At 44.2% G+C, this 9,376-nt stretch overlaps 4 protein-coding genes across 10 annotated transcripts in view; 2 read left to right on the forward strand and 2 right to left on the reverse strand.

The window, feature by feature from the left end:
- Positions 1 to 2,319, reverse strand: part of LOC109537565 (LDL receptor repeat-containing protein egg-1) — a 103,404-nt gene extending 101,085 nt beyond the window's left edge. For 5 of the 7 annotated variants that reach the window (XM_048662481.1, XM_048662480.1, XM_048662485.1 and 2 more), the window contains exon 1: positions 2,030 to 2,318. In XM_048662481.1, the coding sequence (XP_048518438.1) occupies positions 2,030 to 2,134 (105 nt within the window). In that variant the 5' untranslated portion in view covers positions 2,135 to 2,318. Of the gene's footprint in view, positions 1 to 2,029 lie in introns of all 7 variants that reach the window. The other 2 variants (XM_048662487.1, XM_048662486.1) reach the window with 1 other exon arrangement.
- Positions 2,320 to 4,598: 2,279 nt separating this feature from the next.
- LOC109537596 (RISC-loading complex subunit tarbp2) lies at positions 4,599 to 6,092 on the forward strand. The gene is made up of 4 exons (XM_019904397.2): positions 4,599 to 5,141; positions 5,251 to 5,437; positions 5,491 to 5,692; positions 5,745 to 6,092. The coding sequence occupies exons 1-4, from the start codon at positions 4,796 to 4,798 to the stop codon at positions 5,970 to 5,972; spliced, it is 963 nt and encodes a 320-aa protein (XP_019759956.1). The 5' UTR covers positions 4,599 to 4,795; the 3' UTR covers positions 5,973 to 6,092.
- Positions 5,997 to 9,376, reverse strand: part of LOC109537594 (leucine-rich repeat and calponin homology domain-containing protein) — a gene marked incomplete in the record, with an annotated part of 16,407 nt that continues 13,027 nt past the window's right edge. Inside the window, 1 exon segment of the mRNA XM_048662494.1 lies at positions 5,997 to 6,774. Within this exon segment, the coding sequence (XP_048518451.1) occupies positions 6,640 to 6,774 (135 nt within the window).
- LOC109537595 (lysophosphatidylserine lipase ABHD12) lies at positions 7,506 to 8,818 on the forward strand. The gene is made up of 2 exons (XM_019904396.2): positions 7,506 to 7,587; positions 7,645 to 8,818. Exons 1-2 carry the CDS (start codon positions 7,564 to 7,566, stop codon positions 8,746 to 8,748), a joined length of 1,128 nt encoding a protein of 375 aa, XP_019759955.1. The 5' UTR covers positions 7,506 to 7,563; the 3' UTR covers positions 8,749 to 8,818.

A 9,376-nucleotide genomic window follows, 5' to 3' on the forward strand; every position in this document is an offset into this window, starting at 1 on the left:
ACACAAAAACCGAGCCAAAACCTCTCAAAGTTAAAAAATTCATTTTAAAGAAACGATATTTTGGAATAGAGCAAAATTCGAAGCACCCATTCATTGATGTCTTGTCTATCGAATCTCGGGACAGAAATGCGATTTAAGGACCAGTTCTGCCAAGAGCAACCTTAGAAGAGCATGGCGTATAATTGAAAATCCGCGCTAAATCCTCGCATAGTTTAAAAATTCAAAATGAAGAAACCATGTTCTCCAATAGAACGCAATTCATGCCAAACATCAACTGGTTCTTTATCTATCGAATTCAAAAGGCCCCATTCGCATATCTCAACCAGTTCTTCAAAGAACCGCTTTCGAAGCGCATAGTGGTTGAATGGAAACCCGCGCTAAAACTTCTGGAAGTTTAAAAATTCGTTATCAAGGAGCCAATGGGCCGAGTGGAACCATGTTTTCACCTCGCTTCAATAAAAGCTTGTTTTGTCAAGGGCTATAATCCCTATTTCAATATATCCACTAGACCCTCCGGAACCAGCCTGATAAGAACCGGGTTCAATAAATGAAAAACCGCGCAAAACGCAAAGGCTTAAAACGATATTATACAGAAACCGTTTCTGGGAATTAAACCAAAATTGCATCACATGCTGATCGAGGCTTTCCTGATGGAGTCCTCGAACCCATCTTCCGATATCACGACTGGTTAGTGAGAAACCAGCTTGAGAAGAAGATGGTGCAAAACCCACAAGTTTAAAAAGGCGTTCAAAGTCGAAAGGGTTTGCAAATGCATATGCGAAACCGGCATTTTTGCTCTAAATGATAACTGACGAATTAACCAAGCCGAATGTGAGCAAAATCCTGTAAATTTGTCGTTGAAAGTAGTTATTTTCGATGCATTTTGATGCCCCTACAGTGGCTCCGAACATACCCATCAGCATTGGATTGTGCCCGATTTTAAGCACCATTATGCAAGTCAACTCCCAATTCGAGCTTTAATTGAAGTAGATTTGATTCCATTAGAGGAGGGCATACTAATAACTCAGATAATCATTACCAATCGACGATTTTAGGTCAGTAATTCATGTGAACGGTCAATCAATCCGTTTAAAGGCCGCCTTAACGAGCGAGGAAACTTTTATAAATATGTATGAGTTATTTAATGGAAAAGATATGATGACAATCGAGGACGCTGTGCAGGATGGAACATTGGATTAGAGCGCGAAAAAAACAACAATTGCTACGAATTCTCCGCTATTTTTAGAATGCACTCCAGATAAAATACGGGCACGATTTGGATCGCTTTCGTCCTGTTGAAGATATTGCGTTAAATTACAGAAAAAAAAGTGAACCGCAGGTTCCATGGCCAGAGGCAATTAACAACCATACAGGCTAAAAATAGCAGATGGAACCTTGAAACGGAAAATGTGCGACCTGGACGGTTCAGGGAACCTTGCACAAGAAATGTGCCAAAAAAGGCCCCAAAGTCCTTACATTCTTACACAAAATTAGTGGCCACAATCTTATCAGACACGATAAAGATTACGCCAGTTAATAAGATACTAACTAATCCATCGTTGAATAAAACCGGCTAAAAATTGGAATTTTTTCGGCTCAGAGATAAGCTGTGGGAGATTTTCTGGCGTTTTTTCCAGAAAAAATTGCAAAGGGCCCGTTCTGGTTGACGGCTTTCGCCCGGTTAAACGTAGCCAAAACAGGCGCCGGCCAATGAGGGGCGGCTAAAGTTGTCAATTTCAGGCCGCTGGTTCCAAATGACACTGTCTGGGTTTACACCGCACATAAACCTGCGGTTTTTTCCCCAGCCAACCATATTAAAAGCCAAGATTAAACAGCGATTTATCAATTTTTTTGAACTCTGCTTCAGCGAGGAAACACCTTTTGCAATCAGGTTAAGGGCAAAAACCTGCCAAACCCAGCCAAAAAACAGGGAGAAAAGCGCACCAACTTCGATACTAAAATGCACTTTGCTGGTTTGAATTAGAGCGGCAATTTCTCTCTGAAAGTCCTGAAAGATGGGCTGAAATACCTGAGAGTCTGCAGCCACGTCTGTTAGGGCAGGGAGCAAAAGGGCGCAAAAAACCAGGCCAAACAGGAGTTTTGGGTGGGCGCGCGGTCTCGGCAGGTTCGCCATGGTTCGCAACGTTCGGATGTCTTCCTCACTCACAAACTACAAATCATGCTCACGTAGGATGGCACTGAAACGCGAAGAGATCGCACTGAAATGGACCAAAGAAGCTGCTTTATGTCAAGCACAACTGCCGCGGCACCAAACTGAATGCCCGCCGAAGCCGGAGGAGAACTTTTCAAAAGTTGAAACACATGTGCTTGCCGCGCCAAATGCAACGTTGCCGAATATGGAGAACCACTCGAGGACTCGGATATTTCCTGCGGAGCAGCGCCGCCAAATTGTCCAAACACCCCAATTTTGCTCGATGAGGGTGGGTTTTCAGCTCGTCTTTATCTACGGTTTTCAGGGCGCAGTCTTCGGCTGGTTGGTTTTGCTCCTAACTTGCACACCACTGGGCCGAATGGAAATTTGAAAGCACCGTTTGAAAGCCCAAGGGTTTCTGCAGAAAAAAGGTACTCTTAGTCTGAGCCCCAAATGTTGACGGTTTTGGCGAAAAATTGAGTTTTTCGTGAGAAGTATCAGGGAAATAGTCGCTTGCTTTAGTGGGGCAAAATGCGACTTTTCTCCCAAGCGGCTGAAATTAGCGCTTCTGACGAAGGGGGCTTTTTTGAGTGGAAGGCTGTCGCCTTTCGTATGAGCGCTTCAAATCGCCAATTTGCTCAGTGGACTAAGGGTTAAAAGCAAAATAAACCCACTCGCTCCTTTAAGAAGTTGGAATTTAACAAAAACTGTATCTAAAAAATGAGATTCCCTCTTCAAGACTGAGAAACCCTTTAAAAGTCCACAAAATGTGCAAAATCTCCCCAAGACCGATCTTAATCCCAAAAGTTTCCGGCCTTGCTAGCTAGTAGGCCTCTGTCGTCAACGCAGAAAAATCGCGTTTTATTCACAACAAAACAAGTTTTCAAATGGGAAAATGCCCCAAAACGACAAAAGAATCCTGAGTATTCAGGAAATTGGCACCATTTAGGCGAAAAAGCGAAAAATCCCGGAAATATTCGAGTTTAAAACCTGAGCGCACTGCAAAGCTCCTATCCAGGATTAGTACCTACGCCACTGAGGAAAATCATAAAATTCACAGTGACACTTGAAAGGCCAATGTTTTCTGCAGAAAAAAGTACTCTTTGTGGAAGGCGCAAAAATGGGGCGTTTTGCCCAAAAAACGAGACTTTATGATAAAAAACACTATTTCAAAAGTAGTATCCACTATCGTCATAAATGGGCATTTTTTTCCGAAACGGCCAAAATTAGAGCTTTGGACTAAGAGGATCTTTTTGAGCAGAAAACTGTGGCCTTTCATCTGAGGCCTTAGAATCGCCAGTGCGCACAGTGGAGTAGACGTTAGGGTCAAATTAATCCCTATCATCCCTAAAATCTGCACTACTGGCAACTTTACGCTCACAAATCAGCTCAAAGTGCTCTTTATTTTGTGAATGTCCATCTCAAATGCTTCTGCAAACGCGGTCGAAAGAGTACAAAAAATCTTGGAAATGTTGAAATTCTGCTGCCCTGATAGTTCGTATGTCGCAGTGCTTCGGATGCCGGCAAACACCAACGCATGAAAAATTGAGATTTTTCCGCAAAAACCACCTTTCCCAACGGGAAAATGGCAGACGACGATAAAAAAAAACTTGTTTTTTCAAGAAATCAACAGTATTTAACTGGAAAAGAAACAAACAGCGGGAATTTTTAAATTTAAAATTGCAAGTTTTCATACAAGTACTGAAGAATTTTGGTTTATTAGCAAGAATTGAATGGGCAAAAAGTGCCGGCAAATTTCAGCTTATTTATAGTAATTACATACAAGTTCCTCTATTACAAGAACGCAACTCCCTGGCAACATCTTGCCTTCGGGCGTCCTGAATCGGGATTGCGGTCATCACATCTATCTTGAAACTTTGAATGAAATCATTCTTATTTTCGCTCTATGCACTCACGGATCCCGATCTATAAATACGCTTTATGGTTCCAGGCATAGTTTCGTTGGGCCTGCACGGTTTTATGGATTCGGAACAATAAAAATCCCAATTTATTTTCATACACTCGATGGCCTTATTAGCCGGGGAAAGTAGATTGGGTTTCATGAGTTTCCGTTAATTTCGAGCACTTAATTGGGTCAGCGACGATTAGCAGAGGCAAATAATCGTTTTTCTTTTCCTTGCCGCTGATGATCAGTTGGTTTTAAATCCGCTAAAAAGTTTTATTCCATGAGAAAACTCTTTGCAAAAAAATCAATTTGAAATCAATACCACCATCATCGCTCTGTCTTTGTCGCTCATCAGGCCAAAAGCAAAACTACTCGGTGCTTTGAGCTTGCTCATGTCTAGACGCTTGACTGGGTTGATTCGTTCCGGAATTTGTAAAATGCTGGCATAGATCCAGCATCGGGATCAAGAATTTAAAAAAATCCCCTATAAAATCGAGCAAACTGAGTCGACCCAAGAGTGTCTCGCGAACTTTGCCCCTGCCTAGCAGCAGTTTCTTTCAAATTTGACATAATATAACCTAAAATTTTTCCCTCGGGGAATTTCGGTAAGAATTGCTTTTTGTGAGCTGTTTTAGCAACAGCAACGCAAGCCCTGTGATCAACATTAAGCCACTTTCATCCAAACAGTGCGAATCACTCAACTTGCCATTGCGTCAGCATCACACTATTTGAAAAAAATGAACCAATACAGCAAAACCCCCGTGATGGTCCTGCAGGAGCTGTGCATTAAAAAGGGCTACTGCTCTCCGGACTACCATATAATTTCCCAGATATCCGGGACGCATATTAATCGGTTCGACTTTGTGGTGATTGTGTGCGGGATCCGCGGGAGTGGCTGCGAGATCCGAGGGAGTGGAAGCGGTCCCTCCAAACAATTGGGGAGGCACCAGGCCGCCCATGACGCTCTGATGCAGCTGCAGGAGCTGGGCATCTACGATCCTGCGGAGAACCCAGTTGAACCATTCAAAGGCGAACTACCATCAGCCAGTTCCCGTTCCTTCCGGCCAGGACTGAACTGTATCAGTAAGTTCGTGCTTGGTTTGGAGCTGCTTGCAGACTGTTCAGTTTTTTCTCGAAACGGCTCTGTTTTCATCAGCGGTGCGTTCATTTCAATGGCTTAATTAATTTTCAGTGGACCTACAGGGCTTGTGCCTTGAAAACAAAATGCCCTATCCGGAATTTGTGGAAATTTCCAGCGTGGGGCCGCCCCACAACAAGGAGTTCACGTACGAATGTAAAATTGCCTCCATTACGACAGAAGCCAAAGCCAGCAGCAAGAAAAACGCCAAACAACTCGCTGCCAAAGAAATGTTAATCAGGTAGCTATCAACTAACTAACGTAACGGCAGGTGTAAATGCGCATTTTTTGTAGAATAAAGGAGCTGCTGCCCGATTTGTTTAAGGAGCTGGAGCTCATGCCGAACGCTTTGGCTGCTAAATACTCCGAAGCCATTTCGCAGTATCAAGAATTACGGGAGATCGTCCCTGACAAGTCGGTCAAGATTAGCGATATTTCGAAAACTCTGGCCAAACTGATGATGTTCAAGGGCTTGAAGTATGAGGACTTCGCCGAGGTAACTTGAGCGTAGGTGCTTGAATCCCCAGCTCAACCGACGTGACCTTTAGGACCTGAAACATCCATCGGAGGAAGCCTTGAAGAAGATCCTGACCCCTCTGGAAACGGGATATATTCTGGAGCAGTTCCAGGAAGTTCCAATGTTGGCGATTTTCGTACTGAAAATCGACACACCCTTCACGATTCTGGCGTCCGGCCGAGACTACGAGGAAGCCAAACGCAAGGCCATCGATCAAACCTTCGCCTTTATGGACACGTTCATGCAATTCCAGGTGTGAACTCACCGAAAGTAAATCACTTGATTACAAAGTGCGTAAAAAATCTTTATTGATCTGAGTTGACTAGAGATACTGTTTTGTTAATTAATTGGGTAAAATAACACAAGAACTGAACACAAAGTCTGCATTTACGTTGACCGACATTTCAGCAGTTTGGGGCGCACAAACAAAAGCGAGTAGTTAGTAGATAGTCTAGGGAGAAGATCTAGAGCGACAGCTTACAGTATCACAAAAAGAAATCTATATCACAACTGAAACACCGCAGTAAAGGAGCTCGATGGCATCGCTTTAAGTCCCTCACTCTCCCTTAAGTATTACGTGCCTGTTTTTCCCTAACTCCTGCCACCATCCACTCGAAACCCCCCACATTTTTTCATTAAACTAAACCGACCACTAGTCTACAGTTAAATGTAATCTTTGGCACTTGTTTTAGTGAATTTTAGAAAAACAACAGAAAAACGACAAAATTGAGCTGAACAGTGCAAGAAGTAACGTGGGATTATATTATTGTCGGGCGCGACACGCGTAGAAACCTTCATATATATATAAGTAGCGCTTAGGAGTTGAATAAATACAAGGGTAAGTGCGATTTGTACAACGTCTTGTCCGCGGGATATGTTTCGTATAAAAATAAACCGACTAACTGAACATGAAGCTCGTTTTGGTCTCAAACCACCACTGAGACTGCACTTGCATGCAGGGGAGATCTCGGGCCGTAAAAGCGCAGCAATTCGGTCACAGTGATCGCCACTTGAACTAGTCCTTTGCCTTCGAGAACATCAGCCGAACAGCAAACCAGATTCTGGAACAAAAAAACTGTTTACTCATTTTCGATAACGCCAGCGTGCGTAAGCAGATAGTTGCTAGACTGACTCACATAAATCAGTCACAATTAAGACGGTAGAATTCCGGTTATTGTTTGTCCCAAAACATACGCGCCACTCTGCATTTGCTCAGTGAAATTTACGCAAATTATTGCTGGTTTAAGCAAACTCTGGCATTGATTGCCACTTTTGTAACATTCCATGCCCAAGTCGTGCAAAAAATGTGTAACTCTCCGTCTTTAAAAGGCAAATACATGGATATTAGTCCAAATAAACCAGTTTTGAGGCAAAACGAGCGAATTATTATAGTGAGTTTTCACCAACAATCCAGTTTTTCCCGAAATAAACCCAAATTTGCCCCGTAAAACGAATCGCAATTGAGAATTGATTATTTTCGGATAAAAATTCATTAAAAATTCTCAATTCTGATCCATTTTTGATGCCAAATTTGCTGGAAATTGTTGCAATTTTCCAATACACAAAGCCCAACAGCGCTTTTCTCTTCTCTCACTTCTTAGTGCACGTTTCCAGGAAAAAATCACGACTGTTCTCCCCACTGAACCGCAAATCCAGTCAAATCGTCTAGCAAATATTACTTCAGCAAATTTCTGCTAATTTGTATGTTTGTGTGCGTTTTTTTTAACAATTACGAGGCAAAATTATCTTTTATCTGGAACTGTGAGCGGTAATCCTCCAAGCAAACACCTCGGCTCGTATTAATTACACTCGTAGTTCATTGAGAGCGTAGTTAAGTGTGAGCCAGTAACATGGGTTGTGGGTGTTCGCGCAAGGTAAGACCAGTTCCAAAAGATTTGCAAGGACCATTAAACCATCCAGACCGATTGCAGCGATCCAACTCAATCCAGCTGCTAACAGGGGATGACTTGAGCGCTTCCACCGATAAAACGGCCCTTCGGAGATGCACCTGCAGAAAAACCGTCGCCCGAAGTGCGTTGGTTCTGCTGCTGAGCCTTCTGGGGGCCTTCATGGTCGTCTGGGTGGTGATCCCAGTGTCTTTCATGCTGTCGCTGCCCTTCCAGACTTTTATGGTCTTCGTCCCGATCGACTCCCCGAGGAACGCGGACTTTGACCGGCCGGAGTCCTTCGGGCTGGAAGGAGTGCGAAATTTCCACATTTCCACTCGGGATTACTACCAGAACGACACTTGGACCAGCATTGGAGCCTGGATGTTGCTGCCCGAGGACGAAATCAGCTCCTCCGCCAGCAGCAATGTGACGGAAATCCTCCAAAACACCCAAAAGGACATTCTGGTGTATCTCCACGGCGTGCTGGCCAATAGAGCGAAGGCTCTGGAGCAGTATCGGGTGCTGAGGAGGCACTTTCTAGTGGTGGCCATCGATCATCGAGGCTACGGAGACTCCGGCCGCAACGTCCGCATGGGCGAAGAAGGAATGGCGCACGATCATGTGCAGATTTTCCAATGGATCAAGTCCATCAACCCCCAGAGGGATGTTTACTATTGGGGACACTCAATGGGGAGCGGCATCAGCGCCCGCACTCTAAAGCTGCTCAACCAACAGCATTCCATCTCCCCAACTGGACTCATCCTGGAGTCCCCGTTCACCTCCTTGGAGGACGTGGTCTCCACAATGGTTTTAGGGAGGATGTTCAGCTGGTTGGCGTACTTTGAGGCCGCAATCCTGCGGCCTCTGGCCACCAACGGCTTCCATTTCCGCTCCAAGGAGAACATCCAATCGATAGACTGTCCGGTGATGATTCTGCATGCCGAGGACGACATGATTGTCTCGTTTTCACTGGGCGAAGCCCTGGCTCAAGTGGCGCAAGACACGCGCGAGCCCCATCAAGGCCCAGTGCTCTTCCAGGGCATTTCGGCGGATTACGGTTTCGGCCACAACGACATCGTCCACCATCCGGAAATCGACGACTTCATCCAGAACTTCCAGGCCATTTGCCAGAACTTCACCCACTAACTTTTCCGCTGGGCGGCAATTTAAATGACAATTAATTAGGCCAATAAAACTTTTGTACGTTGTTTTCTAATCGGTGTTTTACTGGGATGGGGGGGCGAGAAAAACGGCCACAACTCCTCTAAAAAGGGCCAGTTTTATTCGACAGAAAAGCACTGAATAAGGGGCGCCGCCCAAAAACAAACTAATAAAGAATTCAATCAATAACGAAACAATAATAAAAAAAACTTAGTTAAATACTGATGCCAGTCTTTGTTATCGCTTTAATACTGGTTCTCCATTGGAAACTCCGCAATGGAAAACGGTTGTACTGGGCACGTGCCAAACAAATGCGGCACGTTTTGTTCGTTTTATGACTAGAACTTAAATTACCGCTTTGGTGGGGCAATATTGGTCAAATTAAGCAACAAAAAAGTTGCGCGACTGTTTCAAAACGGACTTTCGGCAATTTGCGCTGCCCAACTCACATTGAGAGCGCAGTTTTTCGCTCCTAACTCCTACACCACTGGGGCCATTCACACATAGAAACGGCAAAAATGAGAGAAAATTTGCATTTTATGACGATAATCCGAATATTTCCTTCGTATGATAATCTGTCCGTTTGAAGTGTGCAATTATCGAAAAATTACAG

The sequence above is a fragment of the Dendroctonus ponderosae genome, unplaced genomic scaffold (genome assembly GCF_020466585.1).
Source record: "Dendroctonus ponderosae isolate FM_Combo_2020 unplaced genomic scaffold, Dpon_F_20191213v2 Dpon_F_20191213_11, whole genome shotgun sequence".
Classification (NCBI taxonomy): domain Eukaryota; kingdom Metazoa; phylum Arthropoda; class Insecta; order Coleoptera; family Curculionidae; genus Dendroctonus; species Dendroctonus ponderosae.